At 33.9% G+C, this 25,091-nt stretch overlaps 2 protein-coding genes across 2 annotated transcripts in view; one reads left to right on the top strand and one right to left on the bottom strand.

Moving 5' to 3' along the window:
* Nucleotides 1-6,406, bottom strand: part of LOC144966473 (uncharacterized) — a 28,389-nt gene extending 21,983 nt beyond the window's left edge. Inside the window, exons 1-5 of the mRNA XM_078903058.1 lie at nucleotides 6,244-6,406; nucleotides 5,461-5,529; nucleotides 2,855-2,988; nucleotides 2,085-2,160; nucleotides 466-574 (exon numbers count right to left, since the gene is read on the bottom strand). Of these exons, the coding sequence (XP_078759184.1) occupies nucleotides 466-574; nucleotides 2,085-2,160; nucleotides 2,855-2,988; nucleotides 5,461-5,529; nucleotides 6,244-6,296 (441 nt within the window). The 5' untranslated portion in view covers nucleotides 6,297-6,406. The remainder of the gene's footprint in view (nucleotides 1-465; nucleotides 575-2,084; nucleotides 2,161-2,854; nucleotides 2,989-5,460; nucleotides 5,530-6,243) is intronic.
* A 104-nt stretch (nucleotides 6,407-6,510) lies between these two features.
* On the top strand, nucleotides 6,511-22,569 carry LOC144966472 (uncharacterized). The gene is made up of 11 exons (XM_078903057.1): nucleotides 6,511-6,679; nucleotides 9,737-9,812; nucleotides 10,300-10,331; nucleotides 10,844-10,943; nucleotides 13,677-13,756; nucleotides 14,614-14,648; nucleotides 15,582-15,642; nucleotides 16,081-16,127; nucleotides 17,045-17,114; nucleotides 17,833-18,024; nucleotides 19,795-22,569. Exons 1-11 carry the CDS (start codon nucleotides 6,549-6,551, stop codon nucleotides 20,357-20,359), a joined length of 1,389 nt encoding a protein of 462 aa, XP_078759183.1. The 5' UTR covers nucleotides 6,511-6,548; the 3' UTR covers nucleotides 20,360-22,569.
* The last annotated feature ends 2,522 nt before the right edge of the window (nucleotides 22,570-25,091 follow it).

Raw genomic sequence — 25,091 nt, 5'->3', positions numbered from 1 at the left:
GGACAAGAACAAACCAAGAACAAATAGATGTCCAGGTCAGACTCAGAAAGTGGCGATGTGTTGGCCATACCCTGCGGAAGGAGCCTTGTAATATAACAAAACAGGCTCTCGAATGGAACCTGCAGGACAAGAGGAAATGGGGTTGTCCAAAACAAGCCTTTACCAAGATTCGTGTCTCCAATCTTACCTGAAGTGAGGCAAAGGTCTGTGCCAAGGACAGAAGAAGATGGAAGTGCTGTTGAGGCCCTACGCTTCACCAGGAACCAAGAGGCACAAGTCATTATTAAGTCATAGGTGTATAGAGCGCTCTATGCATTTAACTCAAATTCAACAAATTGAGAATAACAAAGATTATAGCAGACATATTTTTTTCTTCATTGCTAACTTAAATATGTTCAAACTCTAAACAAAAAATCAACTTAAGAGAAAATAGAATTAAAAGGTGGTGTAACACTGAACAGATACCAGCATTGATTCAACATCAACTGTTGAATCTTTGATAGCTCCAAAGTAAGGATCCACTTTGGCAGCTTTTCCATCCGTTGGAACCTGTGAATCTATACACACTGCTTGCCTGGCATAGACCAACCATTGGAAACATCGTATTACAGTTACTATAAAGACTAATGATTAGTATCATAACAAAAAAAACAAAAATCATACTGGCAGCTGTGAAAACTGGCTGACATCTGATTATTGTTGTGCAGCTTTGTAGCATGACATTTCGGACAAGTAAGTACCTAGTTTGAATCCTGCAGTTTGGAGTGTAAATTTGAGTCCTTGGAAAAGACTTTACTCACATTTTCTCCACATTGAGGTGTAAATGATACGAAACTGATAACAACAAGAAAGAAAAAGTGGAATAGTTCCTTACAGCTGTCATATCTAGTCCAACATGTTAAGTGCAGCTATGTGGACCGTTAGGTTCAAGGTTTGAGTTCCATGCATAGTTGAATCCTTGGAAAAGACTCTACACCCACATTTCTCACTATTCTCAGGTGTAAAATGAGTACCTGGCCATGAAAAATGCTGTCTCTGTAGGATAAAAATTGTAATATTGCCTTAAGCGCTTGAGCATGTTTCGTGGATATTGTGCTAAATACATACCTACCTACGTGAAAATTTCAAAATCAGTAACTAACACCAAATTCACCAGTAATAAATGATAAAAATTTTGTAATATATTAAACTAAACCGAACATAAAAAATGCCACACATTTACAACTTTTTATACAAAAATAAACTTTGTTGCTGATGGCCACCATTATGAGTGAGCGAGTAAATTAGCAATCATGGGCTTGGAAATTTTTCTCTCTCCTTAAAACTGCGGTAACAAGAAAAAATAATAGTACTCCAACACTGCAACCAGATTGCTGTGAAACCAAAATGCACAATATTTCTACCATTTCTCTGAGACTGTAGTTGTCATCAAATTTCCTTAGCAATTACAGATGATCCGTAAAAGTAAGAGGGTATGCAGTATGTAGGTAAATGCTCAAGTTTTTAAATGCTTAATGTTGCTGTTGGCTTGGGGTCTCTTATAAAATGATTTGAGCACATATAAAGAGGATATTACTCATGTAAAAAGTAAACTAAAAAAAAAAAGTGTTGCTGATTTCAAGATACTTAGAACACAATTTGATTGGGGTAGCAATTTTAAGGAAACTATTTTGGTATGTCTGAATTTTTATGTTTTTTATTATGATGAGCAGTATCATGCATGCCCTTGAAATTAAAAATAGTCCGTAATTGGTCTCTTTAAAGAGGTGTTCTTTTTATGGATAGTTGTCTTAAGTTATACTACAAGTCATGAGTATATATATATATATATATATATATATATATATATATATATATATATATATAATATATATATATATATATATATATATATATATATATATAAGAGAATTTGAAGTTTTGTCAATTTTGATGAAATGCAGGTGTGAACAAATAATGTTTAAAACTTAAAAAAACAAAACAACAAATCTCCACATTACTGCATAACTTTGAATATCATTGCCTACATCTCTATCAACAATATAATTGTGATATATTCTTGATAATGAAAGTTCTTGCCTTACCTCGGGGTTGCCATATCAATATCTTTTGTTGTTGATGGATTATCAGAACATCTTTTCGACAGCATCTGAAGATCAACTGAATAGAAAAGTGGTTAAGTTGGCTTATCAAAAAGTAACTGCAGTAGAGTCCGCTTAATCGCACACCCTCAGAAGTTCAGGTTAGTGTGTCGATTAAGAGGAGTGAGCGATTAAGCGGAGAAGCTAAAAACAGCATCTAAGCACCAACTTTCACATGCAGTTCATGTAGGACCTTCACTTCTGAGTTTTTTACGGGATTGGGACCATCACATACTAGACATGACCTCTTTAGAATGTTTGTTTGTTATTTATTTATTAAATTATTTGGGTTGTTTTTCTTGTTTTCTCTCTCTTCTTTTTAATCTTTTCTTTTTCATGTTTTATCGACAACAAAATGTGAAAATTTAATCTGCTTCCTTTGTTTTCCTTTCTTTGCATTGTCTTCCAACTGAAGGGATTAAAAAGTTCTAAATCGTTTTATTGTTCAGTTTGGAACAGATTTCTCTTTCTTAAAATGAGTTTCCCAGTCACGTCCTCATCAACAAAACAAGAAAAACAGATCTGATAGCATCACACGTGTTCCAAAAAGTTAGAGGACTCAGAGCCATCAGTGAGGAACATATCTGACAAGCTTTGCTTTGTGTATTTTAACCATCTTTAGAATATCATATTTTGTAGAGGAATCCTTTTAATCAGATGACCATTTTAATAAATAGCGGAAACTTGAGACCAATAATTAATTAACAACCTACCCAGTAAGAAATCCCATTGTTTTTGGAGAACTCTAACCGAGCCAAACATCAACTGACAACACAGGTAAAGAGAAAATCTTGATGCTCTTGATCCTTTTCCCTTTAAGCCTGGGATGTGCCTGTAAATATCTGAGCTGAAGACACAATGAAAAGGCGTCCATCTATTTCAATTCATGTATTGTGGAAATTACATACAGTAGAATTACTTTAAACCGAAATTTTGGGGACCTTCTAAACCATTTCGGTTTAAAGACATTTTGGTTTAAAGCAAGTTCCCGTTTTGCAATGTTTTTCAAGGGTAGTAACTATTTAAGGAATTTGCTCATTTAATCGTATCATGGGTTTCCCGTTAAATGGAGTTGTTGAATAAATGCAGTCTTCATTCCCATTAAAAATTGTTATTTTTTTGTTTTGTTTTTAAAAATTATTTTTGGGGGTTTTCGTTTTCAATTCAAAACTGTTGAAAGAGTTGAGTTCGGGATGCCGTGTATTCTACATATCTCCGTCTTGATCAACTTTTTTTTTCATCGACTTACATAGTATTTTGATTTTAAACTGAAACGTGTAAGCACAGTGCTTTCTTTTAGTCATGTTTTAGTAAAATGCAAATCTAAAATAAGATCGAAAGTTCTTGTGCGATAATTGATAATGAATGATGCGCAGCTACACAGATGTGAAGTGAAATGGAAATGAAAAGGCGTGTCAATGCTACTACATATCTCTCTTTTGTTGAATTGCCATTAGGTTCAAAGGCCTAATTACATAGAACCTCCCCCCCCCCCTCACACACACACACACACACATTTAAACAAAGTGGAAATGAAATAGCATGTCAATGGTAAGTTGTCTACCACCCTCCTCCTTATTGTAGTGTTGAAACACACGAGCGAGAACATCTCGCTTTCGTGATTCTACACCCCAACTCCCCCTCTTTCCTCATTTTTCGCCTGCCAGTCACCCGCTGTCTTCCTTTTCCAGTCTGTGCGATTGTGGTGTTGACCAAGCCCAAGTGCAGTGATTGAAGTGTTTGCCTACCCCCCACCCCACCCATATCTTAAACTTACACTCTTTGTTTAATATCGCCGGGCATTATTATATGTGGCCACCTTCCCGACTTTTTGAAGAAAAATAGAGAGAGAAAAAAGGAAGGTGCTCTCAAGTTGTTTCGGTTTAAAGAAAGTCCTGCTTAAAAGTATTTCGGTTCATCGTAAGAATTAGTACAAAGATAATGAAGAAACTAGTACAATTTATTAAATTCTTTGCGGTTTAAGGTATTTTTCGGTTTAGCTTCTTTCGGTTTAACGTAATTTTACTGTATATCAAGACAAATCTTTGCCAGTAATGGGCACGATCTATATTAACTTCACATGTGGTCAAGATCATTGGTCACATTGCAAAATGTGCTCAAAGTCACCCACATAGTGAAAAGTGTTAACAGCTTTTTAAACATCTTACATCACGATTGGTCATTTGATTCAGCTTGACACTTGGGTATGTTTAAAAATGTTTGTAAACAAAGCAGTGTGTTTACATTTGTTAAGAAATGTCCAATCGCTCCCATTCTGTGCTTGGAGTAAAAATTTAACATGGGCTTAACCAAACAATTATTACCCCCAACCCTATTTTTAAAAAAACAAACAATAGATGTGCTTAATTTGAATGAAATAATCATTGTGCTTTCAAACAATATCAGAAGTCTGGGCTATTTTATACCCAAGGAAAACCGCTGCAGTTGAGACGGATTGAAATTGACTTTGAAAATAATGTAAGGTTGACAATGGGACAGCCTGGCTCAGCGGTATGGTCTTTGCTTCGTACCCGAAAGGTACGCAGTTTGACTACTCAACACGCTGTGTGGCCTTGAGCAAGTCACCTAGCCTTAGCTCACTTTGCAGCTGATGCCTGGGTTATTCCAGTCTTCCCCTGGAATAGATCCTAAATGAAGATTTCCCCCTTAGGGATGAATAAAGGGAATTTGTTATTCTTTTAATTATCATTCATTAATAGTCTTTACTAATAACCATTAAAAGGTACCCTTCTAAGCCTTTCTGATCACACAATAAATCTAATTTAACATCTGACAATATTATGTTCCTATGACTTGCACTTGCATCCTTTTCAGAGGTTACAAAACAATGGCACCATTATCATTTCAAGTTAGATTAGATGTAGATTATGATAAGGGTTGGACTTGACAATTCCCCAATAATTACATCACAATACAAGGCAACGATTACCAAAAGATAATTTAAAGTGAATTGTCAGTAGTGCTCTCAAGAAAACAAAGATACAATTGGTTGAAATATTGAATACAATTCACTGTTCACTTTCTTTAGGTGGTCAACGCCTTGTATTGTGATGTAACTTTTTGGTTAGCCTCAGGCTATGAGTTTACAAAGGCTACATTGAAAACCAAGTAACAAAACAAAACAAAAAAACAAACTGCAACAAAATTAAGAGGAAATTATGACTGAATCAACATCAGTAACAGTAACATAATTTATATTGCAATCATTTTGTCAATTATACGTTTACTACTTGTCATAATGTCAACATAATTAATACCAGGCATGTGAAACAATTGAAAAAGATATCTAGCACATTACCACATTGTTGAAATGTTGATTGATGCTAGTTCTCTTTTTGACAAAATCTTGCTTTGTGTAGCTGCCAGCCTGAATTATTAAGAGAAAAAAATGAATCAATTTTAATTTACCATACCAATGAGGCATTAAATAATAAATACTTTAATGCGTTATTTCTTCCTTAAGATAAATTTTATCTTGTTACTTATAAGTTGTGAAAAAGGTCTTTTAGTTTCACAGTAGTAAATAGGTTTTAAAAAAACCCCATCATTCCTGTTGAATTCCATCTCCCCTTCTGACATAATGAATAATATATACAATACAGCGATTCAAGAACCCCCCCCCCCACCCAGTTAAAAAAAAACAAAACAAAAAAAACCCCCAACAAACAGAATTAATGTAATCTTCCTATCTTGTGCTCAATGTCAGTTGACTGGCTTCCCCCCCTCTCTCGAAAAAAAAAAGTTCTAAAAAAGCCTCCTCTTTCTCGTTCCTGTTCTAGACCAGAATTTAAAAAATCCAATGTCAATGATATTAATGTGCACCCTGGTCGCTGGACAAATTAAAATCATTCCACTCCTCAATGACCACGTCTTTCCAAAAGTGTCAAGGCGAAAAAAATTGTCTTAAATGGAACATTTACATGGACTTCACCATGTGTTCAAATGGTTCGAGTGGAAACCAATAAACAACAATCTATGACGTAAGACATGCCTAAGCCCATACTGCCTGCCAGTGCCGTACTGATCGTTAGAGTTAAGTGCTCAGTCCTGACTGAATTAAAGTTAAAGACTTTATTCTTACCATATCAATCCAAACCTCCCCGTTTTCCTGAGGTACACAGGATTGTAAAACATTTTTTATCGTTTAATGGTGACAACAATTTTGTTAAGAATAAGAAACGAACTAGGTAATAAAGGACACTGGACTGATTTTCTGATAGACCCGGTCTAGATAGTTAGGTAGATTCTCGCCACAGCTGAGAAAATTGAAATAGAAAGTTTTCCCGCCTATTTTTTTATCACATCCGATTAGACCTTTATGTTTTCATATCTAGAGAGTTTCAATGTAGAAGTTGGGTCATTTCCGGTAGTTTTTGTTTGCTTGTAATGTTGATACACATTCGTGGACTGTTGAATTGTTTGCCAGCTCTTTCTTGCCCATCCGTTTTGTCTATTTTGTGTCTACGGAAATCTTCTTTCTCGTATAAAACTATGCCAAAATCCAAAATACCAGACAGGTATGTGTTTTGATAATTTACAGTGCAAACCTCTTTTCAGAACAGAGAACAAACTCACACTTTGAAACTTTCACTTTTAATTTCAGTTTCATTCTGTCTTCTTTTATTCACAGTCATTGTCTCAACTCGCACTCACATGTTATTTCAATCATTAGATTTGGCATTAATTTTATTAAACCGTTCGTTATATTTAGATACTTTTACTAACCGATTATTGGAAGACACCTGTCAGTGTCAGTGTCAGGCAGAAATAAAAAACGAAAGTGCTTATTCGCAGTACTGGGAATAGTGGGGCCACCATCACCATGGAACCACTATTCGCAGTAGTAGAAGCGTTCTCCCGTCTCTGACAATGAGTTTTTGTCCCCTCACTGAACACAACACTATTTTCTGTTCAAAATGGCTTGAACTTGAGTTGAAGTTGAATGAGTTTGTTATTTTGAGAAGGAAAGAAAAGGTAAAGGAGGGATGATTTAACCAATTTGTGTGACTAAGAATTAAGATTTTGAACGTTTCAACTTCAAGTCTGAAACCTGGCAGGATCGTGTTTTGTTTTGTTTTTGTTACCCCAATCCAATCCATGAAAATTTCCCCATCCCCACCTCTCTGACTTGATCATTTGTTCACATCTTGAAATCTATACTATCCACTTATCTGCCAGATTACTTAACCTTCTCGTGTTCAGATTATTTTTGGGGGAAGCTAGTAGATAATGAGTTCCCTATATGGCCATGTCAATCATGTAGACATCCATTGATGATATAAGCCTTCCCTTTGAGGTCTGCAGTCGCATTTTCATTTTCTACGGTCACTCATGGCTAAAATCCGCCCAGAAGCGATTTCATAGGTCCCCAAATTTCAAACTCAAACTTTTGTTCTCATGAGTTCTTAAGTTTTTTGATTGAAGAACGATTGGCTATTGAGAATCTTGACCCTTCAACGATTGGTCATTCTGACAGCTCACGTGTCAACAGCTGTCAACAATGCATTGAGTCACGGTGATGCACTGGAAGACGGGTCATCGGATAGTTGCGTTACAATCACCACGTTGTTGAATATATTATTCAGGCATGGTTGATAGGTAAAATAGCCAAATTATGTTCTAGTTACATTTGAAACAAACAAAGCATATCACTGATCTCGTCTCATTGAGATATAAAGAATGATATAAAAATCAAGAAAATCTACCGATAAATAAAAAAGTTGCTAAAAAAGCTAAAATAAACAAAAGCAAATTTAAAAATCCAATTTATTCGTAAAACCGTTGGTTTTCAACCGATTTTTCTGAAATTTTAAAGCTGATTTCAGCAATGTGATTTTCAAATTTCTCAGAATTGTATTTTTTACTTTCAGATTTTAGCTTTTAGGCCTACTCAAAAAGGTGTTATATTCCTTGCATAACTATATAGCGTAATACATTGACGATGAGAAGCGTCTTCGTTTCGGCCAGCCGGCTAGATAGCCTGTGATTGGTCAAAGACTTTGAGACACTTGATTCACAATTCTACACGAATGGACGGTGGCGGTAGATCAAAGAGGTGTAACAAATTTATTTACCAACTATTTTTCTTAGTGCTAAAATTACAAAGTAATAATTTCACATCAGAAAAAATAACTCTGACGTTCCTATCTCTTTATTACAATAAAATTGATACCACGAATGACAAAATCGCCCCACAATTAAGGGAGTTATAAATTATTAATAATATTTTTAAAAGTTTACAAAAATTGTTATCAAAGTCATTTTTCATCACCAAAGTCGGAATTTCTTTCCGATTTTTACCAAACAAAGTGCAATGTCACTGATTTTCACCCGCAAGTAAAATAGGATCCAAATCGCAATTTCTACAACATATTTTATTTTTTGTCGGCAAATTTATAAAAATCAAAGCTGAAAACATCCTGCGACAGTGACAGGCCTGTCATTTCCTTCACAACGATTGGATTTTACTTACTGAGGCCAGTCTTGACCACCCTGCCCATGAATATTATGCGGTTGTCGGTTTTTGTCGGGTTGAATCTTAAAGAGTTAATGAAATTAGTTCCGTCCCGGTTTAATTATTTACAGTTAGAGCCAATTTTATATGTTTTATAAAGTTCCAGAAATCTCTCTCGAGTCTCTCTCTCTCTCTCTCTCTCTCGCCGTTGCTTGACTCATAACTCATTGCTCTTGCAAATAATAGAAGTTACCAACAAAAAACTACCTCTACTACTACAGCCACCACCACATCATCATTACTACTACTACCGTAACATCATCATTATCCTTAGAGTCATCGTCACTACCACTATTACATCATCAACACCATCACTACAATCTCAACCACCACATCAACATCACCATCACTACACAACATCAGACACATTGTGATCGTCAATGAAATGCAAAATGATAATTAATAGTAATAATTTTTTAAAAATGAATAAATAATTATAATAATTTAAAAAAAAATTAATATAATAATAATTTATATTTATATTTTGCCCCCAATAACGCTCTAGGCTCAAGGCTACTACTGCAAATAACTGAAATGAATGATATCTACTGTCTAGTTGCAGTACTACTGTGAATAATGGATACGAACGCTATCTACTATTCACAGTACTAGTACTACTGGACCCACTAAACAAAACACAACAAACGAAAAAGAACAAAGCATAAAATGTTTCATCTAGGATAAAAGTATTGTAATAAAACTTCTATTACAACTGTAGGTGTTGTTAAAAACCAAGTAAATGAGTAAGCAAATTTTAGAAATAACCCCCTTAAAATTTTGTTTTAAAAATTTTGAATTATATGGCCAATAATTTGGAATCTGTAATATTATGACATTAGAATAATATGCCAATGCCTTTAAAAAAAAAAAAAAGGACTCGCATCAACATAAAGAAACAAAGATACCATAGTCTCCATGATTAAAACAAAAGATTTTGGGTCAGATGGCCAAAATCGCGTTTATTCTATCAAAAACAGACCTTTTAAGCCATGGAGACCAAAATCGTGGTCCCCCTAGCATCTGTCATTTTTTATTACCCTTTTTAAAAATATTATTTCAGGTGGGAGGGATACTCCAAGATGGGAAAAGTGATACAAGGAACATCCATCATGCCCATCAAAGTCCCCCTTCGTGAGGTGTTTATATTACAATTATTTTTATATCTGACAGATGACATAAGTAATGTTACACATTTTATGTCATTTTGGTCATAGAATTTTTGTTCTTCAAGGTTGTTCTTTGTGGTTTTCGTATATATTATATTAAATTAGGACCATTTACAGTACAGCAATGCAAACTATGACTTTCATCTCTATCATTTACATATGTAACCTCCCCTCCCCCCTCTTCCCAAATTTAAGAAAAAAGATTTTAAAAAAGACAAACTTAGATCATATGTGGAGATATATCTAACATAGGTACGCAGTATGCTAATATAAATACTAACTTTTTTCATGTCTACTGTCTATAGTCTATATCTTATGTCATTCAGTCATCGATATCGATATCCTTAAAGATTAGTTCAAGTTGTATAGCCAGTGAGGAATGATAGTCTTCAATCAAATATTGCATCCCATGTTTTCTTTGTTTTTATAAATAATCAGCATTCTTTTTCTATTGCAGAGTTTGACAAGTTCCTTGCCATTAGAGGAAAGGTATGGCTTTATTTGACATTTGAGAAGTGCTTTATGGCATAATTGATTTTGTCTGCTCTTCTTTTCTTTTAAGACCGATTCTTTTTGTTTCCCTAGTGTTGCACATTGTCAAAGGCAGTTAAAGCTTAGTAAAATTTTTAAGAGTTTATTATTATTTATTTATTTATTTCACTTTTCAAAAGTTAGAAATATGTAATGATAGAAAGAAAAGATTAGGACTTTTGAGATCATTGGCTGAACAAAATCATAAAAGACTTATGAAATGAGATAAGTCTTAGCAGTCACCAGCCCTTCAACTGACTTGTGGCAATTGAGATTCATTCATGACCTTAATGTTTTATAAATATTTATGTTCGCGTATGTCAAGGAGAGCATGCGTTTTTGTGAGTGTGTGCCTCAGAAAAAATAAAATGTTTGGTTTTATTTGCCTTGATTAAATCTCATTTTTTTTTCCATCAATTGTTCATATATCTCATGCTCCTTATTCTTAAACCATCATTTGATGTCATCAGATTTCCACCCTCTGCATTGTTGGGACTGTTTCAAGAAAAGGAATTAAAGCTATGTGGTGTCGTGGATTTAACATACACAACTAGATATTATGATTCACAGGTATAGTTATTACATTGTTCAGTTATCCTGTAAAAAACCCCAGATGCTTTGGAACTATTCCAGACTTATAGTTATGGAATTGTTGATTTTTTAAAACTTGTAATTTTGTTCAAAATACAAGACAAAAAAAAGATAGATGTTATAGGTAAAATGGAATTTAACAATAAAAAAAGAAAAACAATGCGTGAAGTCAACAGTTTATAGTGTTCCTATTTATCTCCCTCTTTAATAATGAGAATAAATTTCTGTTGATGACAACAATTGCAGGAGAAGGAATTCCACCATTGAAAACCAATAATGATATTGTGAAAATAGTAGAAAACTTAAAAGGAGAATGGTTTTGTTGAGTTTGTAAAGACAGTTTGCTTATAGCTGTTGATTACAAATTGCACGGCCCACAAACAATGAGAAAAAATATTATTTCAACAATCCGTTAGTAAAAGACTTTATTCTACATTGGTGAAAGTTTGTCCAGCAAGTCGGGAAGTTAGGAATTTTTCAAGGAGTCGAAATTTTGCTGGTACAAATGTGCCAGTTTGTGATGGCTAACTTTGGTTGATTTTTTACCATTAGATGTCACTTGTATATATGACACCCTTTTTTCACTAATACTTTTCATGCTGTTTTGAGGATTTGCATAAACTTAGGCATTTTGACCTGGAATATATTTTAAATGTTCTCATATCTTATCTTATCCATACTTACACTATTTGTTATAGAGATTGTGTTGAGTAAAAGCAAAATTGAATCAACATCTTTAAGACATTCAATCAGAAAATGAAATGCTTATAAAGATAAACTTTATCAGAGTTATTCCCCTTTACAAATCATTGAAATATGTACTTTATTTTATTTTCTGCAAGGATCCTGATTTCTTCCCATTTTTTTTTTCCAACCCAGCTTGCAGTAAAACTGCAGTCTTCCGTATTTTAGCCACATCTCCCTCATTTTTATCCCAAACTTCCTCTTAACCGATATACCAGATTGGGAGCTATGCGAAAATATGGGGCAAATCAGTTGGCTCCTGGCCTTAGCTGAAAATGACCTTGCTGAACGTGATTTTTTTGTTTTGAGTGATCATTTTAATGGGTTGTTTTGTGGGTAGATTATTATAATATTCAAATGGATAAATGGACCTTTGTAATGTTTATACATGATATCAAATGGAATTAAGTCCGAAAAAATGATTATTGAATCAAGGAGCGAGCGAACAAAAAGTAAAATTCTTTTTATTTCATTAAAATTAACAATGCGACTGGTAATTAGTTTCTATTTTAGGGGTAAACCGTTTTGTTGTTTTTTTATTTGTTTGTTTTTGTTTTTTGTTTTTTTTTTTTAGTTTGATGACAGGACATAACTATTGTCTCATGATTTTTGTATTGGCTGACATCTGTAAAATGTTTTAAAGAAAGAGTACGTTGTGGTCCTAAAAATGAGAAAATTGGAGTACTTGGAAAATGCTACCTAAGGAAGGAAAGTGAATAGAAATCTGACAAAGAATAGAAAGTCACTAGAGTGAATGAGCAGTTCAGCTTTATTCACCTTTGCAAATGCGTTAAGAAAATGGTAAATGGAAAGGAGGATCAGATTTCCTCAATTTCTAAGCATTTTAAGGAGAAAGAGACTTCTTTGAAATCATTATAATTGCAATATTTCAAGGACTGTAAATAGTTGTGTTAATTTGTATAGATGTGTTTAGTGTTTATAAAGTATATCGCTTGAGCTTCATGAGTTAGTGACTATGGTTCGTAATATAATAACAATGTGTTGACAACCTGTTTAAACATTAATTTTGGGTCTACTGAAGTCACTTATGGAATAATTTAAGGAGGTCAGATGAATAATTTCTGTCGACATAAACAACTAAAGCTAGCAAAGGGTTAAAAGATAATTTTGTAATATGTATAAAATGTTGTTTTAATTGATATCATGTTTGATGTTGGCTCACCTGTATTTCAATATTGACTGAGGAATCCAAAGATCTATGTTGCAATTCTTTCTTTCTTTTTTTTACTGCGACACCTATTTTTGTCGATAGGGAAACCCAATCGGTCTGCAGATAGAGGTCCTGGAAAAAATATATGGGGGTCTTCAAAACTTTTTTATGATTTGATTGGGGACTCTGAATATTAATCGGCTGCATACATTTTGACTCTTGTTGTTAGGTCTTTATGTGTAAGGTGGTGGGTATTTGTTTGATATTAACATCTCTTTCAGGCAAACTGGCGTTGTCGACCTGTTTTTCAGACAAATTTATCCCTGTGAACTTTCACCCATGATATTCCACTCATTTTTTTTTGCTCATTAATATTATCAAAATATGCTCTCAAGATGTTGATTTTAAGTGGACTGCAGTGAATGAGCATTTAGAGCAATGAAACCTCAAAATAATAGGGCTTATTAAAGAATACACAAACAAATTTAGGTTGATTTCACAGATTGAAGGTTTTAAAAAAAAATTCCCCTGTGCCCCTAGTTGTAATTGTGTGGCTTGACCTAGAGGGAAATAATTTGCAATCAGTGAGTACAAAGCTGTTGTTCTTCAGCGACCGAGGTAAATTCCATATCTGTTGATTCAAGGGCCCTTCAGTTTTCTCCAGTTCAATAAAAGGCGGGAAGCAGTTGAATTTTAGTTGTCCATACAATTATGTTCATAATCTTATTGAATGCGCATATTTAATTTTTTAATGTTATTTTCTTTATTTCTTTTTTTCTTCTTTTTATTTCCAATAGTTTTTCCCAGAGAATGGTGTTGGCTACAAAAAAGTTTTTACAGCTGGCCATGTCATACCAAACAACAAGACTTTTGAGCAGTTTGTGATTTCTTGTTATTTTATTTATGTGCTAAAGTATTTGTTTAAATTTGATGAATCAATGGTATATTTTTTTTAAACTGTAAAAAGTGTCATATTATCTATATGAATTGATGACCACTCAAATAGTATTATTATATGGGGGTGAACCTAATGCTTTAAATTGAATTTAATGCTTACCTGAAATAATTTGAGTTGATATGAATGTCTTTACTGAGGATGAAGAGTTATATTTCTTAAACTTCTTAAAAACATAATTTTCCTATTTTAAGACACTTATTAAAAAAATTTGATGAGAAAATGGAGTATCGATCGATTTAAACCATTAAAATTGATCAATATTTGAAGGTCGAGTTTTCTGGTCATATTTTTCTTTCCAGTTAATTGGTTAATCATTTTGACTCAAATAGTACATTCTGACATAATACCAGATTGATTCAGCATGTCACAAACATACTTTCTTTTTTTCTTGACATTTTTCTTTCATTTACTTCAAATATAATTTTTTAAAGGTTGTCAGAGGGGTATTAAAATTTTTTTATTGATATCTCGTAAAGCACTCTGAGCACGTTTAGTCGATTTTGTGCTATATTAATTCTCAAGTTTTTCATCTTGACACAATATTATAGTTGTGTGTTATTGTTCGTAACTCATATTTTATGACAGAACAAAATTTTTGTCTTTGGTAAAAATTAGTGTTTTAAGAGTCCTCATAAATAAAATACTTTGTTTAAGAGGATCAAGTAATCACAAAAGGGAATCTTTTGATTGTTTATTGTTTTCCTCTTGTCAATGTTTCGGTTTAAATTTTAAATGATTTTATAATTAATTGCAATGAATTGGCTTTGCCTCAACAGATTTGCAAGCGCTATTAAGTCACTGGAAAAAGAAGGTGGGTATTATAGTTATGATGGTACATATTTCCACAAATTTCAATAAAAGGCAGATGTACGTTTTTATTATTTGCTGTCATTTGCATATGGTTATTAATTTGGCATTTATGCCAATATCTCAGAGAAAAATTGGTTACAAATTTGTTTCATGTGTAAACCATTAAGATTAGAATTCTGTGCACTTGATCTGAAGCATTTTATAAGCGTGATCTACATAGATATAATAGAATGATATTCATTATAGGATAAGGTTGGTGAATTGGCTTTTTATAAGATGTTAATTCAGAATGGTTCAATAAGTAATTTTCAATTAGTGAATTTCTTGATATGAAATTCTTTGTTTATCAGGTAATCTATGTTATTATTTACACCATTAAGAGCACTACTTATCCTCTGGATAGGGCTTAAAAATATTTTCCTTAAACTTTGTGGATTGGATTCAGCATGCACTACTAGTGCTTGTTGTAGACAGGCTACCTTACTTATCTATCAAAAGTTATAGTCCCCGCATTATGCTCTATTATTATTATTAACCAGTTACAGTTGCTGAGTTATAGCAGTTTATAAGACTTGATATAAATAGTAGTTAAATAAGCATTACCAAAACTCTGACTACGTTTTCTATACAATATGACCGATGTTTTCACGGATATAGAAATAGAGTAGATTAGACTGTTTTTGGGCTGAATTTCTATCTCATCTTTTGTCAATCCCACAATAATTGAATAGTAGAAGGGTCTGGTCTAATTTAGACATGGTTGATGACACTCTGAAAACAGATCATTGTACAAGGGAGTAGTGAGTATTTGTTTTCGTCTATTTCAGATTACAGAAATATTGATAAAATTCTGGCCTCATTTACCCCATGACTGTTGTGTAAAATACAATTCTGAGCTGTTGTATTTTTTCTTTTCTTTTCTTTTTTATTCTAGGAGCAGTTATATGTGTACATTGTACTCATGGACTGAACAGATCCGGTTACATGATATGCAGGTAAACCATGAAACAGTCTCATTGCTGCCTTCCTCTAATATATCGTTTTTAAAAAAATGCTTTTTTTTTTATGACTTCTTCTTCTTCTTCTTCTTCTTCTTCTTCTTCTTCTTCTTCTTCTTCTTCTTCTTCTTCTTCTTCTTCTTCTTCTTCTTCTTCTTCTTCTTCTTCTTCTTCTTCTTCTTCTTCTTCACCTTCCTTTTCATCCTTTCTTGAACCAACTGACTCGGGCTAAGAAATTTATATCATTGTGTGAAAAATTATGAAACCTTTCTGGTGGTCTGTTGTAATTTTTAACTCAATATTGCTCAAAAGCTTGATACCAACTGGTGGGGTGTTATTCCATTACCAATTGTAAGTTATATCAGATTTAAAGAAAAAATATTTTTATGCTTATTATTTTTATACTAATGTTTCTTTATTTCTAAAATATTTCAGATATATGATAGAAGTTTTAAGCATAGAGCCTCAATCAGCAATACATTGTAAGTTTATTGTTGGATGTAATGCTTATTAATTCAGATTTAGCCTATGATGTGAGAAATAGATAGATTACTTTTTTATTTTCAATTTTTAACCATGTGAATGCGGGTGGTTGGATGGGAGCATCACCCTTGAATCATATACCTATGATGTTCGCATGGGTGTACGATCCGATAGTGATGTCGTTTCTTCTTCTCTTTAATAGCCTATCCTGCTTCTTTTGGTTTGTGATTGTATTTTTGACAGGGGATATTTTTTTTTCTGTAAATCTTCTGCCTGTTTGTTCTTGGTTATTTATAATTTAGCTTATGATATCTTTAGGTTATGATTTTGATTTAGATTTGTACTATTTTTGTTAGATTGCTTGTTTTTTTTGTTTCAGCGGTCTCTCATATAACCTCAATTGTGTTGGAAGAGACCTAAAGCAACAAACAAAAAATAACCATGTGAAAAGTAGAGTTGAACTTTAAGTTGAAGAAGCTCTTTCATCTTTACTTAGAATATAAAGTTAAGGCTTTCAGATTATTTGAGTTTGGTAATGATAACAAAGGGGAAAATAACAGCATTTCTACTTTTTGTTTTGTTTATGATTTTCATTTGATTTAGCCATTTTTGGTTTAACCAGTTTTCAAAGTATTAAGTTAAAATTATTCTTTTCTAAAATTCCCTTTGTTTATCGCATAAGGGAAATTCATCTCTGGGGTCTCGTCCAATGAAGTATTGTAATAACCCAGGCATCAGGCGCAGTGCACACCGCAATCTGAGCTAGAACAAGATGATTTGCTCAAGGCCACACAGTTCAGTGGCTATTTGTACTCCGTACCTTTGAGTTATGAAGCAAAGTCCGTGCCACTGAGCTATGATGCCCCATAATGATTTTACATTTCTATTTTATTTATATCTTTTCCATATTTTTCAGGGTTTGAGCAGGCCAGGGGTCATAAGATAGAGAGACAGAATTATATTGATGATCTCATGAACAGAACACCGTAAGCTAAATTATTTGATTTAAAAAACAATTCAGTTCTTGTTGGAAATTGACTGTTTATCTTATTATACTTTCTGTCTGTCTGTCTCTCTCTCTCTCTCTCTCTCTCTCTCTCTCTCTCTCTCTCTCTCTCTCTCTCTCTCTCTCTCTCTCTCTCTCTCTCTCTCTCTCTCTCTCTATTTTATTGTTGTTATTATTATTATTTGATGGTACTTGGACTTGCATGCTGCTCATGCATTCCGTAGTGCTGAGGTAAGGTGTTGGACTTGTGCCATGTTCTAAATTAGGTCTGATGGTTTGAGTCGGCAATATGTCTCCTATAATGAAAAGGCATTTTGCATACATTTTCCATGTCCTTTTCGAGATGGATGTTAAATTGGAAGGTCACCTCAGTAGTGCTATGTTTGTCCAAAAATTGTTTCAAGCACTCAAAAGGCAGCAAATATCATCCTATGTGTTAAATGTAAACTGTTTAATTGTAAGGAGATAAAAAAGAAGAAAACTTCAAAGGACTTAGAATATGGTGTTTACTGTATATAAGTGCTTTATGAAGGTAATTTAATGTCGCTAAAAGTACAGTTATTGAGAATAAAAAATCAAAAGGACTATGTTATAATCTTATAATTTATACTTATTGATTAAGGTTAAAGGGCATATTCACCTTGAAATGTCAAAATTGATTCTCACCTCATTTTTTTCATTTATCCCTTCCCAATCAGTGGTGCTAAGGCAGATTTCCAGTGTGTCCCTGACAGCCCCAGCAATGATAGACTAAGGGACAATTCCACATCCTCTCATCAAGAAAACAGGTCTGATTCTAGTTATCCTAGAAATTACAGGCCACGAGATCGAAGAGAGCGAACTTACAGAAATCGTCAAGATTCCAGACATCAGAATGGATTTAATGACAGGTGATTATCATGAGTGTATGTGACATCAGAGGGTAGTCTTTGGACAAGAAGATCCTTGGTTTAAGTCCTGCTGTAGGTAGCACATAATGACAGGTGATTATCATGAGTGTATGTGACATCAGAGGGTAGTCTTTGGACAAGAAGATCCTTGGTTTAAGTCCTGCTGTAGGTAGCACATAATTTAGTCCTTGGAAAAGGTTCTACCCATTGCACTCAGGAGTAAAATGAGTACTTAAGCACTTTAAGCTCTTTAAGTGAAAATTCCACAACATGTAACTTCAATTTAAAAAAAACAAAACAAATTTAAATAATCTTTCACCTTTTCTTTTATAGTGGACGGGAGCTCTAATTTTTAGCATTATTAACATCCTGAGCTCATTCTGTTTTGTTTTTTTAATATAAAATTTGGATCTGAAATCTCAATGGAGGTGAAGTTACAGTTTAGTAAAACAACACATGGCATTTGGTGGGTTTTTGTTTTTTTGTTTTTACCCCGACTCACTCATAAAGAATTGACAATCCAACAAAATATCAAATTATAATTCAGTTTATAAAAGTACTCTCTCAGCTTAAAAAAAAATAAAATTACTTAAGTATTATTGAACAGCAATGTCATATCACTATAATTTCTTTTTTTTAAATGTGATTCATAGTTTTGCCTTTTGCTCAAGGGTAATTAGGAAAACCTTCATGAGGCAAAGAGTTAAACAAGATAACTTTTTTTCCCCCCATTATTAAATGTAACAATAAGTGGCATTTAATTTGAAACAAATCAAAATCGTTTGAATCCAAGATCAACCATGTCACCATCACGTGAGAACCTAACTCCCCCCCCCCCCCCCCCCCCCCTCAAATAAAACAGATTTTTCATGGACATTCCAAAATGTGTGGGCAGTTTGATCCGGAAGATATATCTGACTGAATTGAGAAAACAGCATCTATATCTGAAAAATGACTAAAAGAGTGAAAATGCTTTTTAAGCTACTATAAAAAATTACAGGTTGTTTTCATTGAACATGACTTTAAAGTATTTTACTTCACCCAGTGAAGGAGTGATATTTTGACGTTTGTTGTTGACTCTTTTAAGTTTGGCAAAAAAAATTACAATCTGGTAAACTGTTTTGTTTTAAGTTAATGGGAATTTCTGGATGTTTAGAAATTAAATGTTAATCTTTATTTTTGGAACCAGTTAATTTGCATGTGAATCACGTTGTAGAAACTAATTACACTTGCAGAGATTAGGATTCATAATTTTGCATAACATTTTTAGGATAAGCCCTTTAACATTTTCATTGTCCACTGTCCACCTTTGAATTTGATTGAAGAGAGTAGTGTTTCAGTAAAATAATGTTTACCTTTTAATGTTGGGTTAGCGAGTAGTCCTTTAGACCCTGGAAGTTTATTCCGGTTTGTAATGCGTGAAACGAACGGACAATAACAATTGCTTGCTATCGTTTGGATAGGACACTGGTCTATTGCAAAGTGTTTTCTGCTAGATCTAACAGACCCAGGTATCCAGTCACTGCTGGATGGAAAGGGAAAGCAGTGACTTGGTTAGCTGGATATGTTTGATTTGACAGAAAGCATTTTGAGTAGACTAGCATCCTATCATAAGTAATCAAGCTGTCACTTACATCTGTTTTTCTCTAAAGGAACTTGGACAAACTCCATCTCTAGTGGTCTTATGGCTATGAGCTACTACTCTTTTTTTTACTTGTGATTATTCTTTTAAAATTTTTTTTTGATATATAGATATTTTTTATTCTTCAGTGGAATTGTGCCCGATGAACGCCGCTTGCAGAAGGGGCCTGTGTCTCATATAGGCTGGGATGAAACTCGTGTGCCACCACACAGGGACCACCAGGGTGATGACTCTAGGTGGAACAGTAGGTTTGACAGAGGCCATCACAGGGACTATAACACAGAATGGCAAGGAAGAGGCTACCGGAAACCTGAAGATGAATATCATCCGTGGAATGGTGGGGATTATGGCAGGAGGTTTGACAGAGGCCATCACAGGGACAATAACACAGAACGGCAAGGAAGAGGCTACCGGAATCATGAAGATGAATATCATCCTAGGAATGGTGGGGATTCTGGGAGGAGGAATTATTATCATAGGAATAGACATGAGAATAATAGTGTTGATGATAGAGGCAGCTATGGTGGTGGTATAAATCAAGTTTCCTTTCAGAATGACTTGAGAAGAAGTGGTTACAGCGGTGGAAGGGAGAGGCAGGGTTATAATAATCATTATAGATGTTCTAGTAGTGGTGGTGGTGAAGATAAAGATATGGTTCCAAGTAGCAATTGTCATGGTAATATATCAAAGTAAAAATTTTGAGATAATTATACTTGTTTGGATGACATTCTTAATGAATATGTGTTGAACAGAAATGACTTTCTTTAATGTAAGAGGGTAATTCTATGCACCTCTATGTCAAATCATGACGAGTGCTCACAGAGTTCATTTGGTGATAAGATTGTATAGAAGGTGGCTATGGTTTGAGCCCAAAATAATTATTGTTACATTTCTTTTTAAAATTAATTTTTTAAAGTTTGAAGTTGTTGAATTTTTTTTTGGTGCTCATTTCCTAACTCTCAACATCTTTAACGAGTTGGTAATTTAAAAATAATTGCCATACTTATTTTATTGTTTTATCATAATGGCATTCTAAGCAGGATTGAAATATACTTACGTTTTATTTTTTAATTTTTTTCCCCATTTTTGTTGTGAGTAAATCTTCCACAAATGTATTCAAAGTGAGTCATAAGTGTTATTACCCACAAAAGAATTTGTTTTCTCAAATTCCGTGAAGCAAATTTTGATTTCAAATCCTGCTTGGTTTGTCAAAAGAAAAGAAAATTAGAACTGATTTTTTTTCTCATATTCTTTGTCTGATTGTGATAAACTTAATTTAAACACCTGATTATTTTGTATTCCTGGGTGGGGATCCTTGCCTCCCATAGTGGACCGGGAGGTACACACTGTGTCTTCTATCCCCTTATATCTGTTTTCCAACATGCTTTCTGTCTTTGTCTTTGTCTTGGAATGAGATTACTTAGTTTTTTTCCTGGCCCTGGTCGGAGTCCTGGCTGGGAGGGAAACAGTCAAAGGCATAGTTATTGTTTTGGGAGATGATATTTTTTTTCCTTGTAAATCATCTCTCTGTTATGTATTAGTATATTTGTTATTTTTTAATGTAAAATGTAATCATTTGAGTGTGTTCCTCTTTGTTGGATTTTGTTCTTGTGTCCGGATGAGACTTATAGGTGATCTCAAACTAAGTACATTGGTGATATGCTCTTGGAATCTACATCTGATCCCTATTTGTTCCCAGTTCCCCTATGTCTTACTTTCTCTTGGATGCTTCAATTGTAATTCTAGAATTTTTTACTATCCCATTTTCTTCCTTTTTACTGGCGCTGATATAACCTAAATGTGTTGCAAGCGCCGTAAAACCCTTAACAACAAAACAAACAACATTTTGTATTCAAAGTTGTGGTTTTTGTCTACGAATAGAAACCATGAATTTTAGAAGCCTAAATATTTTCTTTGAAATTTTTATCTTTTCAAGACCACTATTGGTTTTCCGAGAAAGCATTATTTTATTTTACTTTGATTGGTAAGAATTAGAATATCTTAAGAAAAAGCTATAATTCTTAGATTTGGTGCGTATACCACTAAAATTACCGAAACAGTACAGATGACAACAGGATAAAAAATAACTGCAGATGAGTGTAGTAATCATTTAGAAATCTGATGTCTTTCATTGTGTTGTGATATCAATTATTCAGTTTGAATGGTATGGTGTTCTGTAGCTTTTGTTACAAAGTTGATTATTTCAGAATCCAGAAAAATAGCTTTGATGAAATTTAAAAGGGCCCTCTACCTACGCAATTCTAGAGCTGTAAATCTCTGTATATTAATCAATGATGACCCTTGGGCAATGCTGAAGGATTTGAGACTCCAATTGTGATATATTGGATTTTACTCCTTTGCCTTTTTTTCTTCGTGGTTGAATCTGGCAGAAATGTTCAAACTTGTGGGAAACATAAACAGTAAAAAATACCATTAAGATCATGCTATGGCGTTCTATAAAAAGTTAGTTTATTATTAATGGAGTATTTTGAGCTTGTGTTAAAAAATTGATATATGAATGGCTTCATTTTATAAGTAAATTATTTAATTCCAAATATTTTTTCTTTTTTATATCATGTTAGTCAATTGTTTTAGTAACCTTGAAAGATTTTTTTTTTTTAATCGATTTGTTATTGGCGGATTGTAGGTAATAAGTCCAAATGTTTTTATCCCTTGTAAACCAATTGTTTAAATATTCTTGACAGATTTTAATCTACTGATCTGATCTGTCTTTGGTGGTTATCAACTGTGGAGCACTTGATAGATAAATATTACTTTAGATGATAATCTGTTAAACGAGTTTGTTTTAAGTAGGTATGAAAATTATTTTAATTGGAACACGCAGGCATCGTGTTGTACTTTGTTTGATTTTATCTGAAATAAAGAATAATTGATATATGTAATTTCAGTCGTTTTTTGTTTGTTTGTTTGTTTGTTTGTATTTTTTAATCTACATAGTAGCCAACTGGCAATCTGAGAAAACTTTATATATATGGAAATGAGCCTTGCACGTCCCAGGATTATGCTCTTTTGGCTTGCGAAGTAAAGCGAGGAACAAAATATTAACCCCCCCCCCCCCACACACACACCCCCCGTCCAAATCTAGATTATATTTCATAATAGTCCAAACATACTACTGATCTGGCTCATGACATTACTGTGCATTAGGGTGTCCCTTTTTGGCTCTTTGATAAGTATGTAGATGGGGGGAGGGGGGGGGGGGGGGGTAGGGATATTCTTTTTATTATTTTTTGTTTGGTCTCTCTCTCTCTCTCTCTCTCTCTCTCTCTCTCTCTCTCTCTCTCTCTCTCTCTCTCTCTCGTTCCTGACCTCCCATAGTGGGCAGGGAGGCACTTACTCTGCCTTTTACCCTCTATAGCTGTTTTCCAATATGCCTTTTGTCTTTGTCTTGGAAGGAAATTACTTGGTTTAGTTCTGGCCTTAGCTGAAGGGAAATAGTCACTGTATAATTGTTTCGGAAGATGATATTTTTTTTTCTTGTTAATCATCTCTCTGTTATGTATTATTATATTTGTTGTTTTGAGTTTATACTGTAAGGATATGAATGTCTTCCTCTTAGTGGGATCTTGTGCTCGTGTCTGGATGAGACTTAGGTGATCTCAAACTAAGTACATGGTTTTATACTATCCCATTTTCTTCCCTTTACTAACCGGCGTCGTCTTCTATCTCCCCCTGCAAGATTCGATGTCTTCTTCCCTATCTGCTTTCTGTCTTTGACTTGGAATCAGATTACTTAGTTTTGTCCTGACCCTGGCCAGAGTCCTTGACTGGGAGGGAAACAGTCAATGTCAAGTTATCGTTTTGGGAGATAATGTTTTTTTTTCCTTGTAAATCTGTTATGTACTGTTATTTTTAACATATGATTTGTAAACATTTGAGTGTATTCCTCTTAGTGGGATCTTGAGCTTGTGTCTGGATGAGACGTTTAGGTGATCTCAAACTAAGTACACTATCGTGTGCTCTTGGAATCTACATCTGTTTGAACCATTCCCCTTTGTCTTACTTTTTCCTCAAGTCCTTTTAATTGTACATCTATAACTTTTTACTATCCAATTTTCTTCCTTCTTGCTGACGCTGATATGACCTGAATGCGTTGCAAGCGCAGTAAAACTCTTAAAAACAAACATCTCTCTCTCTCTCTCTCTCTCTCTCTCTCTCTCTCTCTCTCTCTCTCTCTCTCTCTCTCTTAGGTATTGTTAAAATAGGTATGCGTATGGAGGAAAGCGGAACCCTCTGTTTCCATATTTAAACCAGTCCCCCTTATCATGCTTTTTAATTGGTGCCTTTAGCTTCAGATCTACAACTTTTTCTTTATCATCTTCTTTTTTTAAAGGCACTGAAATGACCAAAAAGTGTCGTAAAACCCATAAAAACAAACAAAACATGTCACCCATCCCCTGCCTCTCTCTCTCTCTCTCTCTCTCTCTCTCTCTCTCTCTCTCTCTCTCTGTGTGTGTCTCCCTCTCTATTTATCTATCTCCCTCCTACTCGGTTCTGTTATCTCCCTTTCCTATTTTACAACGCATATTATATATCAGCATAAAAATTACATTTATGATCATCATACGATTACGATTAAACCCTTCATTTCACAATCAAAACCAGATGGATAGGACAAAGTAAACCCTTGTAATGGTTTTCTTTTTATCTCAATAAAACTTTAATCAATTGATAGAAAAGAATATTAATGCATTTTTTACACTTAAAAAAAAAAGAAACATTTCTTTCTTTCTCTCTTGATGTCAGGGATAGAGGCATTGGCCCCCTTGAGTCGATGAGTTCTACAATCACTTCAATGTGACTGTCTGTCCTTCATTTGGAATGAAACCACGTGGTTTTCCCCGAGCACTGCTCGGAGACTTCCTTAGATGGAGACGAATATTATATTTCTTTGAGATAATAATATGTTTTTTTCCCCTTGTACATCACCTGCCTTTAATTTATTGTTATTGGCCGGTTGATGAATGCATTTTGTAATAATCTGACTGAATCCCTCGATGGAATCCTGTGCTGTAGTGGTATAGAGGAATTTCCCTGAGGCAGATGGCGAGAGGGAATGCTGGCTGTCCCCAGCCTTGCTATCCCTTCTATTCTTTTATACCCTTTGCCCTCTCCATGATGATTTGTTGTCCTTGTTCTGGAATATAACCATATGGTGTCTGTCAATTGGACCCTGGGTCATAGGATAAGGCAAATTTATTTTTTTGTGTGAACCATCCTCTATATTTATTTTTAAATCTTTATATATATATATATATATATATATATATATATATATATTATATATATAATATTTAATATAAATATATATATATATATATATATATATATATATATATATATATATATTCAGTAATGAAGGTCTTCCGCGATTCGGCGGAATTCCGGGGTTTTAGCATTTTTC

The sequence above is a fragment of the Berghia stephanieae genome, chromosome 2, assembly GCF_034508935.2.
Source record: "Berghia stephanieae isolate SIO BIC M18660-M18661 chromosome 2, UCSD_Bste_1.3, whole genome shotgun sequence".
Lineage (NCBI taxonomy): Eukaryota > Metazoa > Mollusca > Gastropoda > Nudibranchia > Aeolidiidae > Berghia > Berghia stephanieae.
Note: the sequence above shows the minus strand (reverse complement) of the source record. Positions and strands in the feature narration are given on the sequence as shown.